Source organism: Mustela nigripes, chromosome 4 (genome assembly GCF_022355385.1).
Source record: "Mustela nigripes isolate SB6536 chromosome 4, MUSNIG.SB6536, whole genome shotgun sequence".
Lineage (NCBI taxonomy): Eukaryota > Metazoa > Chordata > Mammalia > Carnivora > Mustelidae > Mustela > Mustela nigripes.
The window spans coordinates 31557226-31576443 of record NC_081560.1 but is presented as its reverse complement, the minus strand read 5'-3'; the positions used below and the strand labels follow the sequence as shown (position 1 = coordinate 31576443).

The 19218-nt window shown below is 36.4% G+C and overlaps 1 protein-coding gene across 1 annotated transcript; it reads left to right on the top strand.

Annotated features, from left to right (window-relative positions):
* The first annotated feature begins 9838 nt into the window (after positions 1 to 9838).
* LSM8 (LSM8 homolog, U6 small nuclear RNA associated) lies at positions 9839 to 17098 on the top strand. Its single transcript, XM_059396518.1, has 4 exons — positions 9839 to 9968; positions 11149 to 11189; positions 13725 to 13852; positions 16358 to 17098. The coding sequence occupies exons 1-4, from the start codon at positions 9938 to 9940 to the stop codon at positions 16446 to 16448; spliced, it is 291 nt and encodes a 96-aa protein (XP_059252501.1). The 5' UTR covers positions 9839 to 9937; the 3' UTR covers positions 16449 to 17098.
* The last annotated feature ends 2120 nt before the right edge of the window (positions 17099 to 19218 follow it).

Genomic DNA, 19218 nt, shown 5'->3' with positions numbered 1-19218 from the left:
TTCCTTTCTCCCTGGTTTTAGCTCTTCTGATTTGTTTAGTGTATATTTTACTGGGGTTCTCGTTACCCTTTTAGCATTTTGTTCTCTCATTCATCTATTCTCCAGACAAAATGACAAAATGGAGAAACTCACCTCATAAAAAAAGAACAAGAGGCAGTACCAACTGCCAGGAACCTAATCAATATGGACATCAGTAAGATGTTGGAACTAGAGTTCAGAATGATGAATATAAAGATACTAGCTGGGCTTGAAAAAAGCATAGAAGATACTAGAGAATCCCTTTCTGGAGAAATAAAAGAACTAGAATCTAATCAAGTTGAAATAAAAAAGACTATTAATGAGGTAGAATCAAAATGGAGGCTCCAACTCCCGAGATGAATGAGGCAGAAGGAGAATTAATGATATAGAAGACCAAATGATGGTGAATAAAGAAGCTGAGAAAAAGACAGATAAACAACTACTAGATAATGAGGGGAAAATTCAAGAGATAAGTGATAGCATAAGATGAAACAGTATTAGAATAATTGGGATTCCAGAAAAGAAGAAAGAAAGAAAGAGGGTCAGAAAGTATACTGGAGCAAATTACAGCAGAGAACTTCCCTAATTTGGGGAAGGAAACAGGCATCTAAATTTAGGAGGCACAGAGAACCTCCCTCAGAATCAATAAAAAATTGGTCAACATCCCATTATCTAATAGTAAAACCTACAAGTCTCAGAGACAAAAAGAAAATCCTGAACACAGCTCAGGACAAGAGGTCTATAACCTACAATGGCAGAAACATTAGTTTGGCAGCAGACTTATCCACAGAGACCTGGCAGGCCAGAAAGAACTGGCATGATATATTCAGAGCACTAAACAAGAAAAATATGCAGTCAAGAATACTATATCCAGCTAGGCTGTCACTGAAAATAGAAGGAGAGATAAAAAGTTTCCACGACAAACAAAAACTAAAAGAACTTGTGAACATCAAACCAGCTCTACAGGAAATATTGAAAGGGGTTCTCTAAGCAAAGAGAGAGCCTAAAAGTAACATAGACCAGAAAGGAACAGAGACAATATACAGTAACAGTCACCTTACAGGGAATAAAATGGCACCATATTCGTATCTTTCAATAGCTACCCTGAATGTAAATGGCCTAAATGCCCCAATCAAAAGACAAAGAATATCAGATTGGATAAAAAAACAAGACCCATCAATATGCTGTCTGCAAGAGATTCATTTTAGACCCAAAGAGAACTCTAGATATAAAATGAGGGGGGGTGGAAAACCATTTACCATGCTTATGGCCATACAAAGAAACCTGGGAAGGCAATCTTTATATCAGACAAATTAGACTTTAAACCAAAGACTAAAATAAGAGATGAGGAAGGACACTGTATCATACCTAAAGGGTCTATTCAACAAGAAGATCTAGCAATTTTAAATATCTATACCCTAATATGGGAGCAGCCAATTATATAAAGCAATTAATAACAAAATCAAAGAAACACATTGACAATAATACAATAATAGTAGGGACTTTAACACCCCTCTCATTGAAAGGGACAGATCATCTAAGCAAAATATCAACATGGAAATAAAGGCTTTTATTTGCATAAAATCTGGACCAGATGGACTTCACAGATATATCCAGAACATTCCATCCCAAAGCAACAGAATACACATTCTCTAGTGCACATGAAACATTCTCCAGAATAGCTCACATCCTGGGTCACAAATCGGGTCTCAACCAGTACCAAAAGATTGGGATCATTCCCTGCATATTTTTGGACCACCATGCTTTGAAACTAAAACTCAGTCACAAGAGGAAAGTTGGTGAGAACTCAAAAAATGGAGGCTAAAGAGCATCGCCCCCCCCCCAAGATTTTATTTTATTTACTTGACAAAGATCACAAGTAGGCAGAGAGGCAGGCAGAGAGGGTGGGGAGGCAGGCTCCCTGAGGAGCAGAGAGCCCAATGTGGGGCTCAATCCCAGGACCCTGGGATCATGACCTGAGCCAAGGGCAGAGGCTTTAACCCACTGAGCCGCCCAGGCACTCCTAAAGAGCATCCTATTACAGAATGCATGGGTCAACCAGAAAACTGAAGTTTTTAAAAATTCATGGAAACAAATGAAAATGAAAACATAACTGTTCAAAATCCTTGGGACACAGCAAAGGTATTCCTAAGAGGAAAGTATATAGCAATACAAACCTTTTTCAAGAAACAAGAAAGGTCTCAAATACACAACCTGACCTGACATCTACAGGAGTTGGATAAAGAACAGCTAAACCCAGCAGGAGAAGAGAATAATAAAAATCAGAGCAGAAATCAATGAAATCAAAAGAACAGTAAAGAGATCAATGAAACCAGGGGCTGGTTCTTTGAAAGAATTAGTAAGATTGATAAACCCCTGTCCAGACTTACCAAAAAGAAAAGAGAAAGGACCCAAATTAATAAAATCATGAATGAAAGAAGAGAGATCAATCCAACACCAAAGAAATACAATTATAAGAACATATTATAAGGACAATATGCCAGCAAATTAGACAATCTGGAAGAAATGGATGCATTTCTAGAGACATATAAACTATTAAAACTGAACCAGGAAGAAATAGAAAACCTGAACAGACCCATAACCAGTAAGGAAACTGAAGCAGTAATAAAAAATCTCCCCAGAAACAAGAGCCCAAGGCCAGATGACTTCCCAGGGGAATTCTACCAAACATTTAAGTAATTAATACCTACTTTCCCGAAACTGTTCCAAAAAATAGTACTCTTCCAAACTCATTTTATGAGACCAGCATTACCTTGATCCCAAAACCAGACAAAGACCCCATCAAAAAGGAGAATTACAGACCAATAGCCCTGATGAACATGGATGCAAAAATTGTCACCAAAATACTAGCCAATAGGATCTAACAGTACATTAAAAGGATTATTCACCACAACCAAGTGGGGTTGATTCCTGGGCTGCAAGGCTGGTTCAACATCACTAATCAATCAATGTGATATAATACGTTAATAAAAGAAAGAACAAGAAACATTTGATACTCTCAATAGATGCAAGAAAAGCATTTGACAAAGCATCCTTTCTTGATCAAAACTCTTCACAGTGTAGAGATAGAGGGTACATACCTCAATATCATCAAAGCCATCTATAAAAAATCCACAGTGACTATCATTCTCAATGGGGAAAAACTGAGAGCTTTTCCCCTAGTCAGGAACATGGCAGGGATGTCCAATATCACCACTGCTATTCAACATAGTACTAGAAGTCCTAGCCTCGGCAATCAGACAACAAAAAGAAAGAAGTCAAACTCTCACTCTTTCCAGATGATATGATATTTTATGTGAAGAACCCAAAAGAGTCCACCCCAAAACTGTTAGAACTCATACAAGAATTCAATAAAGTGTCAGGATATAAAACTAATGCACAGAAATCAGTTGCATTTCTATACACCAAAAAGGCATAAGAAAGAGAAATTAAGGAGCTGATCCCATTTACAACTGCACCCAAAACCATAAGATTCTTAGGAATAAATCTAACCAAAGAGGCAAAGAATCTGTACTCAGAAAACTACAGAATACTCATAGAAGTATTCTATACTTTTATAGAATACTCATAAAAGAAAATGAGCAAGACACAAAGAAATGGAAAACATTCCATGCTCATGGATTGGAAGAACAAATATTGTGAAAATGCCTATGCTACCTAGAGCAATCTACACATTTAATGCAATCCCTATCAAAATACCAGCAACTTTTTTCAAAGGAATGGAACAAATACTCCTAAAATTTATATGGAACCAGAAAAGACCCTGAATAGCCAGAGGAATGAGGCAGAAGGAGACAAAGACAACCAATGCTGGTGGCATCACAATTCCAGACTTCAAGTTCTATTACAAACCTGTAATCAAGACAGTATGGTACTGTCACAAAAACAGACACATAGATCAATGGAACAGAATAGAGAGCTCAGGAATGGACCCTCAACTCTATGGTTAACTAATCTTTGACAAAGCAAGAAAGAATGTCCATGGAAAAAAGTCTCTTTAACAAATTGTGTTAGGAAAACTGGACAGCACCATGAAGAAGAATGAAACTGGACCATTTCCTTACACCACACCCCAAAATAGAATCAAAATGGATGAAAGACCTCAACGTAAGAGAGGAATCCATTAAAATCCTTGAGAACACAGGCAGTAACCTCTTTTACCTCAGTCACAGCAACTTCCTAGAAACATTGCCAAAGGCAAGGGCTAAAATGAACTACTGGGACTTCATAAAGATCAAAAGCTTTTGCACAGCAAAGGAAATAGTCAATGAAACCAAAAGATAACCAACAGAATGGGAGAAATAACCAACAGAATCATTTGCAAATGATGTAACAGATAAAGGGCTAGTATCCAAAATCTATAAAACTCAACACCCAAAAAACAAATAATCCAATCAAGAAATGGGCGGAAGATATGAATAGACATTTCTGCAAAGAAGACATCCCAATGGCCAACAGACACATGAAAAAGTACTCAACATCACTTGGCCTTGGGGAAATACAAGTCAAAACCTCAGTGAGAGACCACCTCATACCAGTCAGAATGGCTAAAATTAACAAGTCAGGAAACAACAGATGTTGGTGAGGATGCAGAGAAAGAGGAATCCTCCTACACTGTTGGTGGGAATGCAAGCTGGTGCAGCCAGTCTGGAAAACAGTATGGAGGTTCCTCAAAAAGTCGAAAATAGAGCTACCCTATGACCCAGCAATTGAACTACTAGGTATTCACCCTGAAGATACAAATGTACTGATCCAAAGGGGCACCAGCACCCCAATGTCTATAGCAGCAATATCCACAATAGCCAAATTAAGGAAAGAGCCTAGATGTCCATCAACAGAAGAATGGATAAAGAAGATGGGATATATATATATATACATATATATATACATATATATATATACATATATATATATGCACATATATATACACACACATACATACATATATATATATACATACATACATACATATATACAATGGAATATTATGCAGCAATCAAAAAATGAAATCTTACCATTGCAATGATGTGGGTGGAACTAGAGGGTATTATGCTAAGTGAAATAAGTCAATCAGAGAAAGAAAATTCCATATGATCTCACTGATATGTGGAATTTGATAAATAAGACAGAGGGTCATAGGGGAAGGGAGGGAAAATGAAACAAGACTAAACGATATAGGGAGACTCTTAATCTCAGGAAACAAACTGAGGGTTGTTGAAGTGGAGAGGGGTGGGAGGCATGGGGTGGCTGGTGATGGACATTGGGGAGGGTATGTGCTATGGCGAGCACTGTGAACTGTATGTGCTATGGTGGGCACTGATGAATAACAGACCTGTACCCCTGAAACAAATATACATTATATGTTAATTTAAAAAAAAAAGAAGAAAAATGCCATCAGGTTTGATAGTTGTAAAATCCTAATTGAATTTCCTAGAGAATGCTTGGATGCTAACAATAGTTCATAGTTGGTTATAAGTGCTCCAAAATCAAATATGCTCAAGATCTCTAAGGTACAGTACAGTTGATTTTCCAAACGACTTCCTCAGTCAAAATCTGGGAAGATAATAAATTAAGACATTGACTACCTCCATTAGTTTCTATTGCTGATATAACAATTACCATAAACTTAATGGCTGAAACAACAAAACTATTATCTCACAGCTCTATAGGGTCAGAAGTCTGGTATGGAGCAGACTGGATTAAAATCAAGGTGTTGGCAGAATGTGTTCCTTTCTGGAGGCTCTGAAGGAGAATGTATTTCCTTTCCACTTGGTCTAGAAGCAGATTTCAGTTTCTAGCCTTTGTGGGATGAAGGTCCCTGTTTTCCTACTGGCTGTTAACTAAGAGCTGTTCCTAGCTAAAGATGACCACATTCCTTGGATCATGGGCCCCTTTCTCCCAACTTCAAAACCATGAACAGTGGAACTAGTCCTTATCACATACATCTCTCAGAGCCACTCCTCTTTCTCATTCTTTCACTTTTAAGGACTCAGATGCATAGAGTGGGACCATCTGAATAGTCCAGGACATCCACCCCATCTCAAGGTCTTCAACCTTAATCACATCTGAAGACTCTTTTGTCATACAAGGTAACGTTATCACAGGTTCCAGAAATTAGGATGTGGACATACTTTGGGTTGGGGTGGGGATCACTCTGCCTAACACAATATCCTACTTGCTTTTCTTAGTCTTCCCAGTGGTACTGATATCACAAAAATGCAGACAGCCTTTGAATATATTCTTGGATATCAGTTCCTTCTGATCTTTAAAAAAATCTACACACAAAGGCAAGAATGGGTTCGGGTGAAAGATTCTAGCAAGTTAAGTCAAAGTAATTTCATTCTTCAATATTATTTTCCAAATTTGTCATGCCCAAAATCACAATGAAAAGGACAATGTAATTTTACCTGTACTGCAACCCAAGACACTAAACATACTGAGCTGTAGATGCTAGCAAAAATAACAAAATTCAAGTAAATGTGCAGCTTAAAATAATGTTTCTTAACTTGCTTTGTGATAGTGATAATACATAGATGGCAATTGATATATATATATAGAAAGGCTCAGTTCCAAGTGCTCCATCTGGATTAGTCCTCCTCTTTACTTGCTTTTTAATTAAAGCCACCCCACTCTTAGGGCAAGTATCCTCTTAGGGCACAGTCAAAGCCTTAAGTCCTGCCTGCCCCAAAAAACCACCTGGTGCTAAAAGACAGGATGAGCCACAGGAGGAGAGAAGTAAACAGGGGAAGATTAACCATATTTAAAGCCCAGATTCTCAGTGGAAGAGTAACAGTCTGTCGTGCTACAGCACTGTTTTGTATAATATAAATCAGCTCATGTGATTATTAAATAGGGGAGTAATGTCAATAACATGGAAGGCAGGTTGGCTCATATTTAATTTTTCCCAGCACTTTGTCTTGTGCTATCAAGAAACAACAGCTGAATGTATAGTATGCAGTGGACTCCACAATCCCCCCACACCTGAGGCAAGAAGATTAAGTAATCCACTCAAGGTTGCACAGTATCCAAATCTAGAAAAATCCAAACCTCTAGGCTAGTTCTTGAGTCAGTGTTCTTAATCATGATTCTACACTGCTTCTCTCAATTAACAAGTTGGTTGTATTTGATTCTTTTTTTTCCATCCCTTAACAAATGGAGTTTAAAATGACTATCTTAATACCTTAAAAGACAAAAAAAGAAATATGAGAAACACTTTGTAATTTACAGTGTTAAATGAATTAATATTTCCACATCTATTATCTTTCTTTATAATTTGGAATAGTTATTGTTTTTCCATGTACTAATTATTTCATGTTTATAATTAAAGTTTTGTACTTACTCAGGAATTTCCTTGTAAGGAGAGATTGTGATTTATGTCCTTTTGTGCTTTGGAAAACCCTAGAAAAATCTATTCAATATTGCTAACTTGAAATTTCTGGAACTCACAGGAATGTAAATCAATAAAAAATAAAAGTAAATAAAAGTTCATACCATATTAAGTTAAAAGTAGTATTTTCCATGGGCCATTCACAGTAAAGTGCAAATTCAGTTTCTCCAGATCCTAGTAGGAGTCTGATATTTCAGGTTAATGAAAGAAAACAGAATACAAAGGGAGATGAGTTATGTCTTACTTTTCAGGACAATCATTAAGATACTTCTGAGATCCATTTTATATACGTTGGTTTCTACCAACAGAAAGTAACTCCCAGGAATGTCACATCTACAGATTCTCCTTTCTATCTCTTTTCTGTCCTTTTCTTGATAAATCTTGACTGTTGTTCTAGATACAGGCAATTGGATTATTAATAGGGCGAGGCTCAAGACTGGGCTACAGATATATACACTATTCGACTAGTCTTAAATGAACTAAATATGAAAGCAAAATTTACTTTTCTCCTTAAAGTTTAGATTCAGAACTAATGGGATAAAAATGAGTCTCTACTCCAGCATTCTTTGGTTGACTCTTTTAAACAGCAGTAGGGTATCATTTAAATGAGTAGCACTTTGAGAGGTTTTGACTAAAACTAAAGGTCTCACTGTATGCTTTAGTTTATATATATATATATATATATCTATATATATCTATCTTTTTCCTCTGTTCGAACTTAATTTACCTTTATGAGGTGTTGAACTCTCTATGCCCATGTATTCCCAAGGTCATCTGGATGTAACTCATTTTTTTTGGTCTTACTAACTAGACTTTTCTTTATCCATAGGCTTTCTCTCAGCCTCTGTGATCCTTAGGGACTACAGAAAATATAGCACTGTTAGGCTTGTGGAAAAAAAATTTCAAACCAACAAGATTTTTGTGATGCTCCATAAACACTAGACATCTGCTATTTATCTCGTATATTAATTTAATGGCAACTACACAAGGTCATAAACTTGTGATGTACCTATACTAAAATTAATTCTGTAAGTTCCTATATAATGTTAATAAACATTTTGAGACATAAGCACTCCAGCAGTGAAAAACGACATGGACTATTATTATTCATTTTAAAAACATAGCACATTACTTTTTTTAAAAAACTTCGAATGATACCTCATTTATCACTAATTAGTACTTTTTCTTTTATTTCAATGTGTAACATTTGCAAATCACACAGTATCTTTTTTCATTTATGAAAGATACTTTCGTTTTCCCACCTAAAAATAATCCCTAATTCCTAACTATATGTGGTTTCAAACAGGTCAGAGTAACTTTCAGTATGTAAAATATTAATAACCATTTAGGAGTGATCTGTAGGTAATTTTGTGGGTAGGCTGTAATGAAAACAGAAGCTTTACTTTTCAGAAGAAAACTACTCACACTGCAAGTTATTTCAAACCCACAATTCTTCAGTTAAGAAATCACAAGCCTAACTAAAACCATAAAGAGTTTTTGTAAAAAGAATAGCTCTCGTTGCTATTTTATATATAGATCCTTTCCTGACTTCAATTGTTAAGTTACAGTAAAATGAGAGTGATGTTTTCTAGTAATATATGGTAATATCCAAAATAATACCTGTGACAGGACAAAAGGAAACAGAGGCCCAGGTAAGTTGCTGTGACTTGCGCCAAAGGCACTCACATAATTCATTAGCAGAGCCAAGTCTAAAACCCAGTCTGGGACTTATCGGGACGCCTCTTCCTCCATCAGTCCTTTCCCAGGCGCTGCAGCAGACCTTTTATTTACTAATTTCCTCCTGAGGACAGAGAGACTTTGTGGCGTGGTAAAAGGGAGGCGGTTTTTTTTTTTTTTGTTGTTGTTGTTTTGGGGTTTTGTTTGTTTGTTTGTATGTTTGTTTTGAGGCAAATGCAGAATATGCGAACGTGCTTTTTACTGTCGTGCTCTCCAGAGATGTATACCATATCGTTGCAATGAGCATAACTTTGGGCTGGCCCACTGAGTTTGTAGAATTTTCGGCCCGTACCGCAGAAAACCCAGGATCATACCCCACTTCCCTACACCCACATTTCCTATGAGAACAGTCCTCTACTTGAGATGAAAGCACCTTATTTCGTTTTCTCCCGCCTTCCCTGTCTTCTCTCAACCTTTTCCGCCAGTAACTTCTACCACACTTTCACTCCACTAGAAAACTCGCTCCCCCACCTTCCAGCACCTTCCTCCTCCCTTCCGCCTCCTGCTCGCTTTTGTCACTCGGGGCGGCTGAGATCGCAGACCGGAAAAACAGCGGAAACACACTACGCACGCGCATTCACTCGCCAGCGCTGGGCCTCTCAAGTGTGGTTGGCCCGTTTCTCTCCATCTCTCACTGGCTCGCTGCGACGCTGTAACTCTCGCGATATGTGCTGCCGCCAGTGGGCGGGAGCCGCTGCCGGTTCCTGGCGGGCCTTTCTAGCTGCAGTTGGCGCTAGTGTTCCTGCGTTGTTCGGAGCTGCCGGGCAGAGCATCATGACGTCCGCCTTGGAGAACTACATCAACCGTATCCTCCGGCCGGCTGCCGCGGGCTACAGCCGAGGCCATGGCGAAGCCCGCGTCCGCACTGGAGAGGGCTGGTGCTGGAGAGACCGGGAGCCGGGGTCGGCGGGCGGTTGGGATGCCCGGCCACTGCGGGGCCTGGGCTGGGTGCGGATGAGGGGCTTAAGAGTATGGGACCCGCCAGTCCCGCTCCCGGGGCTGGAGCCCGCCGCTCCTGGGGGCCCAAGGCGCCATTTAATTTTAACCTAAAACAAAACAAAACAAAACAGAACAATGTGATTATTACGAACTTTTCCCTTTCCCTATAGAAATCAGCTCTCTATTTCTCTGTACTACCCTAGGGCCTATACGTTCACGTTTGGGAATAAGATCAGCAGTCGTCCTAGCGGCGAGGAGGGTCTTGCAATCCAAGAATTTGTTTTATTCATAGGCTTGGCTTATTGTTGGAAGATACCAAAAACTTTAAAGATGGTGCACAAGTTGGACTTCTGCCCCTTTACCACGTGAAGTCTCAACTTCTTTGTTGATAGAATGAAATTAATGCTTGCTGTTGTAGTTGATACTCATGAAGAGCAAACCGCTTGTAAAACCCCGTGTGGAGTCTTAATGTACCCTATAGAAGTATTAACCATTTTAAAATCTCAGGACAGAAACACTACATTGCTCTCATGTATGAATTTGGAACAAAAGTGAAATATTAGATGCTTAATTGTGCAAGCATATTGGCACCTTTGACATGGACTATAGCTTCTTTTTTGAATTCCAGAGGCCAGGTCCTGGAAGAAAGTGTCTCAGCACGCTTGAAAGCATTCAGTATTGATGAATCAGTTTTCCTTTTAGAGATAAAGGATCAGGTTTGGGAAAGTGGTAAATGTCTTGCTCCAAGCCCTATGGGAAGTATTTCTCCAGTGAACGTACCAGACATCTCCGCTGTTTTGAGACTGGAAAACAACAGATCACATAAAGGGATTTTCTTTTTCTGTTTTTCCCTGTTTTAATTGTGTAGATACTACAAATTTTGAGGAAGTTAAAAACTTAAAGATATGTTGTTAATGTAGTGCTGTGTTAAGTAGTTATGTCTTAATTCTGTCACCTTTTTCCTAGTAATTCAAAACCATTTCCTCAGGAGATCCCAGGTTTTCATTTTCATTCCCTGAGAATGCTTTCCTTAATTCAGTTATCAGGAACTGTTGCAGTTATAACTTCTGATGGAAGAATGATTGTGGTAAGTAATAAGCATATTCATTCTCTCCTTGTAAGCTTATTGGTTGTAAATTTTTATGTAAAACTTCTGATCTCTAATGCCTAGGCCTCACAGTACACCTGCATTGCAGTTTTGTTATGGTTCAGCTCTCTTTTTGATAAATAGCTGCTGATCCATATTTTCTTCACTGATAGATGTTGGTGTAATTTACATAGAAAGCTTCTAGGAGCCAGGATGGATAATAGATTCTGTCCTCAGAGAGCTTCTAGTCTAGTCTTCAGACATTTGCTTGTATTTTATATTTATCTTCCTCTTCAGTTTTTTATTTCCTTCCCCATTCAGTGCTCTGGCATTCACTACGTGAATTATAGTTTTTTTGAAATTTTGTGTATGCATCTTAGAAACTTCATGATAGATACTACATATGTAGAATAATGAACATTTAGGGCTTGTATGGTGTTAATATATATTCAGTATCTATAGGCTTAGGACCTCTGTTTTCTGTAGGACAAATTGTGATGATTGACTCTTTTATTTCATCTCATTTGTCCTTGTATCACAGACCGCCCCCCTTTTAATTCTAGAAAATTCTTGGATTCTCTCCTTGATCTGTTCCTGACCTGAGGAATTTATTTCATGATTTTTGGCTACTTACTTATTTCTTCACTTATAACTCATACATTGCTTGCTTTCAAAAACAATTTTAAAGCTGTTAAACTTTATTTTCTGTGTGTAATTCATATATTTTAATCTCTTGTTTTTCCATCTGCAGTTGTTTTTGTTTCTTTTGCTCTATTTAATTTTTGTCATTTTTCTCAGTGGGTCCATAATGGCTATTATCAGAGTGTTAGACTTAGCCATTTATTTAAATGTGTATCATGTACCAGGAACTTTACATGTATTATATCATTTAATCTTCAGTAACTCTCTGAAGAATTATCCTTGAATTCGAGGTTAGGAACCAGGCTCAGAAAAAAGTGAATCACTTTCCCAGAGTCACTTAGATAATAAGTGGCAGAACCAAACTGGGTTTTAAATTCCACTTGACTCCAAAGCTAAAGGTGTCGCCTTGCTTCCTTCTTAATCAAGAGAACAGTCTTTTCTTTTTAGGCACCTTAGTGTATTTTGTCAAATAAGGACAGTTTGAAATATTTTTATCCCATCTTAACACTTAAAGACCTCTATTACTATTAACATATATTTGCAGATCGTTTTGTATTTTGTGAAAATCTCAAACTAAAAATTTTCCTATTTTTAACAGGATTGATAAAAAAACTTTGAGAATTTAACTTTACATAGGAAAGAAAATGATTTTAAAAGAGCATTTTGAGTACTGAAGTTCATATTTCAGTATTTTATTGACACATGGCTCAGTTGATAGAATAGTTACGTATAAAATCATGTCAAGAGGCTATGTCTGGGTATGTTAACAACTCTAATTAGTGAATACCCTGTATTTTGTTTCTCTTCCAAATTTTAGGTTATCATTTTGTCATTATTGTACTCTGATTTTACATATTTTGATTTTCAAAACATGAAACAGTTTAATAATGAGCTTCAGAGAATTAACCAAAACTAATACGTTGATATTTCTTCAGAAACTTAAATAGCATCTGAGCTACTATGTTGTGCTAGACCCATATCTTCTTTTATTCAAAACCAAGATTCTTCCATAAAATTTTCTCCGAATATTTCCTTCAAGTTCTGGTTCTAATAATTGCCATGCTATTTGTATCTACCTTACTGGATTTTGGGAAGATTAAGTAAATAAATGCAAGGCCCATAGAACACTGGCAGATAGTAAGTACTCATTAAGTGTTAGCTGTTACTACCAGTTGAAGTTGGTTTATGTTTATGGGACTGATTTGAATCTCTGAAGAATGGTAAATTATACTTTTTATTCCTAACAGTATAATAGTAGTTCAGTGGTCTGGGCCTGAAGCTAGCCTTTTGTGGTTCAACTCCAAGCTCTACTACTTTCTACTCATGAAACCTTGAGAGATTACTTAACCTCTCTGTGCCTCAATTTTCTTCTATGAAGTGGGAGTAAGTAGTATGTACCTCAAAGAATAAAAATTATTTGAGATAATGTGTGCAGTGTGGTTAGCACAGGGCCTAGAACTAGGGTGTAGCGTGAAGTGACTCTTTACGTTCCTGTGGCTATATATGTTCTTTCCCTTTTTATATGTTTATATAGTACCTCTTAAGTTTCATTTGTTTTAGTCTTTGTCCAGTGTTATCTCCTGGACTGCGTGGGCTTTTACGCTACCTCCTTACACTGGTACATAGGTGTCCTTCATAACTGAACAACTCTTACACACTAGTCAGACTACGGTGATTTTTTTCCCCCATCTCAGAAAACCAAGAGGTAAGTTTTGTTTCCCTGGATACTGTTGGTTATAAAGAAGTAAGAAGTACTCTAAGATAATTAATTAAAAATAAAAAATAAGTACTCTGTTGGTATACCTGGCAACTAAAATTTTTGTGTCATTGAATTTACATATTCAGGTAAACCACAATATTTGTCTTTTTTTCTCTTGAATGTTTTCTTTACAGGGAACACTGAAAGGGTTTGACCAGACCATTAATTTGATTTTGGATGAAAGCCATGAACGAGTGTTCAGCTCTTCACAGGGAGTAGAACAAGTGGTGCTGGGGTTATACATCGTAAGAGGTGACAATGTGTAAGTAAAATATGTCCATTTTTAAAGGCAGGTTAAATACACTACAGATGTAGACTGCTTGCTATCTGGGAAAGAGATTTTTATCTAAGATTGGTCCATGTTTCTGATAGTTAAAGGGCCTAGATCAGGTCCAGAAAGGGCCCTCCCTTACACCGAATACTTCACTAGAGAGGCTTTTTAAAAATTGGACCCCTAATTTTATTTTTATATACCCCTAATTTTATATACCCCTAATTTTATTTTTTATTTTTTTAAAAGATTTTATTTTTATTTATTTGACAGAGATCACAAGTAGGCAGAGAGAATGGGAAAAACGGGCTCACCAGTGAGCAGAGCCTGATGCAGTGCTCGATCCCAGAACCCTGAGATCATGACCGGAGCCAAAAGCAGAGGCTTAACTCACTGAGCCACCTAGGCGCCCCCAAATACCCCTAATTTTAGAGCAATATAAAATACATTTCTAGAGTCTAAAGCTAGGGTTTGAAGATGCCTTCAGAACAATTTTGTGTGAACAATTTTAAATAATTCATGTTTTAAGAGCATTGAATTTACAATAAGTACTTACCCATTATTTACTAAGTTTTTAGTATAATTGGAACACTGAAGATGCCCCGTGTTCATGCTGTAAAAATCAGTGAACTTGTGACATACCGATATGGCAGTTTGAGAAGACCTATTTTTGTGGTAGTAATTTAAGAAAAGTCTGGAAGTTTAGAGTAATACTGTCCAATAGAACTTGTGGTCATGATGGAAGTATGTATCTGCATTGTCTACTGGTAGGGTACTAGCCATCTGTGGCTATTGAGTGCTTGAGAAATGGTGTGATTAAGGAATTTAATTTAATTACTTTTAATAGTCCCATGTGGCTAGTATAGTTAGAGAGGCTAGAATATTGTTGAATCATTTTCTAGGTATAGAATTAAAATGTAGCTGGGAGATCTGTCGCACATCTAACATTGCTTTGGAAGACAAATAGGATATAGAAAGTGAAAGAATATCCATTTAAATTATCTTAAGAAAGTCACCTTTAGATAGATAAATTATTTGATCTTTAATAAAAAGTTTGGGGGTATATAAGATATTCTAAAGAGGTGAATTTTAGGTATGAAGTTATAAAGTGAGCTGTAAAAAAAAAAGAAAACAAAAAAACGAGAGAAAGGCAAAGCATTTAGTGGGGACCAGTCCCCCTGACCAGAATAATAGTGATTACTTATATTGGGGTTTTCCCTAATAATTGATTTTAAGAAACTTTCTCCTACTTTGATTTAAAAAAATTAAAAAGCAAACTTTTTTGGACTTGAATTAAAAAAGTTTAAACCTTGTTATAGATTCAGTGGTATGCTGGAGTGGTTCAGGGAAGCAGATTTTTACATTTTCAGGAATTTTGCAAGCTAGTTGATTGATATCTTGGTGGTGGTAGCTTGAAACTGACCACAGCGGGAGTATTTGCACTATGGATATAAGTAAACAGTGCAGAGCTGCCTCCCCCTTTTCCTTTGGAGAGCCCTTTTTAAAAAACATGTACCAGTTCTCTTCTGTCTTCCCTACAGATTTTAAATGATACTAAATTTTTTAAGGTGGAATTGAGATCTTTGATTTGTTTTATGTTGAGAAAACATAATATATTTTCACAGAGTTGGGTACTTCTCATTTTTTAGAGAGCTGGAGGCTTTCTATAGCTTAAAGCACACTTGGGAAAATTCTGTGTTACAAGTATTCGCCTATAGAATTTACTCTTATTAATGCCAAACTAATTTAAACAACCAGTTTATTATGGAATAATGTTTTATACATGTTCCGTGGTGAGGCTATAACAGTTTAGGTATCCAGCTGGAGAGCCATGGCTTGGTATTAATGGTATTAATGAAATTAATGTTATAGATGTTATGGTAGAATTAAATCCAGGAAAGATTTGCTGGCTTTAACATTAGCCAATCACATCAAAAAATCATTTGCTATGATATCTGAGTACCCATTGCTACTGTTATCTTTATATGTGAAGAACTGTACTTTTTGGTCTTGGATTTAAATTGAATAACTGCAAAATCCTGAAAAGGAAACTAATGGATGTTGTGTTTGTTTGTGAGTGTATGTGGATTTAGTTCATTGAAGTTACTCCAGTAGACAAATAGACACTTTTATTTGCTAATTTAGTAGTGATTTTGTGATCATCTGCAGCACAGTCCCTGGATTGAATTGTTGAGTTGAAGTCATAGGATTGGAATTTGTGGGGGTTTATACCATACCTATCTGATATGTGTCTTTTTCCTTTAAAGACTCATGATCCAATCACACTGTATGCATTTTGTCCTTTAATAGTGGCTTCTGTAATAATGTTGCCTTTGGATTATTTCTTGAAGTAACTTGTGACTTAAATGTACAATTCACTACTTCGTGGACACTATATTTGCCTTTTACCTTAAGTAGTTTTTACCGTGTCCTTTCAGTTTTATTTAGAAATGAGATTGTTTTAACTGATTTTTTTCTTTCCTTAAATAACTACAGTGCAGTCATTGGAGAAATTGATGAAGAGACAGATTCTGCACTTGACTTGGGGAATATTCGAGCAGAACCTCTAAACTCTGTAGCACACTGAGGAAGAATTACATACATTGGACAACTGTAAATCTTTGTATAGAAGCTGATTATTCTGAGGATGATGTATGGAATTTTTATGAATGTGTAATTGTGGACTTTTGACACCATATTGAGTAACTGTAATGTGATATGTAAATTAAAATATTTCTACATTTCCTTGAAAAACATTTTTTTTCCTAAATCATGTATAGTAGCTTGGTTTAATTTTTCTCTTAAATAGTACTAAAATCTAATGTTCACTTTGAGAACAGATATTTCATATTTTAATACAGAAAACTAGTTAACAAGAGAAATTTGTATCCTATATAAATCAAGCATAAAAATACCATCAGTAGTGCAGGATACATGTGTTTCCCTATTTTTAAGAAAGTCACAGAAAGGTAAGTCTTGTAACCTGAATCATCCCCATTTATCACACTGCTCTGGTGGTTGGTTGCTCTCCAGCACCTTAGAAGTGTACGTAAAAATGTGTTTGGTTCATAAAAGGAAAAAAGCTAACAAATTTGCATATTATCTGAAAAAAATGGATTCCATAGTCTTGAAAGCCATCTTGGCTTTTAATCTTAAAAATTGGGGAATTTCTAGCATTAAAGGAGTTTTTTGTTGTTGTTTATAAATGTGAGTAAATAAACTTGACATTTATATTGAGGCAGTGCTTGCTCTTATTGTCAACAACTTCCCCTGACTCCTTGGTTCCATAAACCTGTTTTCAAGAGAAGTAAACATGGTATCTCAGAGCAACAGTCAGCAGAACTGGTTGATTATTTCAGTGAGTCAATTAAGTCGATAATGTCCCTCATCTACAAGTAGGCTTTTTTCTAAAACCCCTTGTAGAACTATGTTCACTTTTTAAAGAAGCCATAGAAACAATGGTACAAATAGTGTTGAGATCCAGAGTATTCCAAAGAAATTCTCATCAACCACTGAGGGCCAAAGTATGTAACTTTGTGGTGAATAGAAACTAGAATAACTTATATTCTTATAATTCAAGCAAAATTTAAAGAGTTTTTCTTTTTTTAAAGTGAAAATGTTTGGTAATAGGGGTTGGCAAGCTTTTTTGTAAAAATGCAGATAGCAAATATTTTAAGCTTTGAGGGCCATATGGTCTCTGTCATAGCTACTCAACTCTCTTGTAGTATGCAAACAGCCATAGATAATACATAAATGAATAGTTATGGCTGTGTTCCAAATAAACTTCATTTACAATAATAGGTGGCAGGCAGGATTTGGCCTGTAGGCCATAGTTTGCTGACCCTTGGCTTAAAAATACTACAACCTCCGTAAGAAAAGATACGGGCTAATTTGTATAAAATCTGAAAAGGGCTTCTGGAATAGATCCTTTCAGAGTTTAGAGGTAGATTTTGTTCATACTTTTTTAATACTTAAAACTCTACTAATTAGATATGGTAGTTTCTTGGTTCACAAAGGAAAATATCTTTATAGAAATAAGACTTGTAAGAAGAGAACTGCTGAGATGGTTTTCTTCACTGGCCACCAGGCACCGTCACCCAGCATAACTTGTTTGATGTTCTGTTGAGGTCTGCCTCAGGGTTAGACAAAGTTTAGTTAGTACTGGCTGTCATAATTCTTTGGCTTTTATAATCAATAATAAAATGAAAATAATGCAGTGAGTAAAGCAGATAGGCAATTTAATGAAGGGCTATAAACCAAATGTTCTATATAAGTAAATAGTGGTATTTTAAATGGGTAAACTATTTTCAAAAATCAAATAAGCAATACAGATCATTCATTTGCTAAGTGAAATGTATTAGGACAGTGCTGATGAAGTCCAAATCAGATATTTTGCCAACATACTTGGCATAACAAATCACACAACCAATAGACAAACCATAGCCCCCCCCCCCCCCCCCAGAAGAAGGCCTTCTGAAATCTTACAATGATGCAGTTACCTGACTGGTGTCAAAAAAAAATCACTCCCCAGATATGAACTGGATGTTGGTAATGGTAGGGAAAATGAATGAAAACACACCAAATGGTCTATGCAGTTATTTATTCCTGGATGCACAGGAAGGCTTTCTGTGCTTGTAACCAATTCAAATTGGATTTCGTTTTGCATGAGCATTGTAAAAGAACCACGCTCTGAGTGGAGACTTGATTAATATGCAGTGTCAAGTTTTTTATGTTCTTTAATGAGGGTTTTATTCTGTAATGACTTTTCTTATTTATAAAGAGCCTCAAATCAATTTTAACCTATAATTACCTCTGTGCTCTGTGATCAGGCACTATCTAAGCCCAGCTTAATAATGAATCAAAGAAAGAAATCTTTCCTAGAAAGATATTCTCACTAAACTTTTTTGTAAAGGGCAATTAACTGCAGAAAGGACTTAATTTGTTTCTTTTTAACTGAAAACATACTACCTAAAGTAATGTTTAAAGCATTGCTTTTAGGCTAAAGCACTTTGCTAAGTCAAATGGGCTTATATGTTGACAGTTTTGGCATAAATATTACAAATCTTGATGCCAGAAGAATACGAGATAAAGATAAACTTTATTAATATTTCCTTTACTTAAACATCCTGCTTTGCCTTTATAAAACATTCAGAATTTTTAACCTATCCCGAGATATGATAAAAACTTTTAAGTAGTATTCAATATAAATATAAGCTATCTGTGTCAACATGTTTCTCAGACAATGTAACAAAGGATTCACCATGTCAATGAGAAGGTAAACCGTGCCTTCACAAGGGCAGGTGAACCTACTTGGGTGGTAGACAGAATTATAAAGTGATCCTTCACTGTCAATATAG

Coding starts and splice junctions, on each gene's coding strand:
- LSM8 (XM_059396518.1), top strand. CDS start 9,938: ATGACGTCCGCCTTGGAGAACTACATCAACC. Junction 9,969..11,148: donor CTTGGAGAACTACATCAACC/GTATCCTCCGGC, acceptor TTCAGTTATCAG/GAACTGTTGCAGTTATAACT. Junction 13,853..16,357: donor ATCGTAAGAGGTGACAATGT/GTAAGTAAAATA, acceptor AAATAACTACAG/TGCAGTCATTGGAGAAATTG.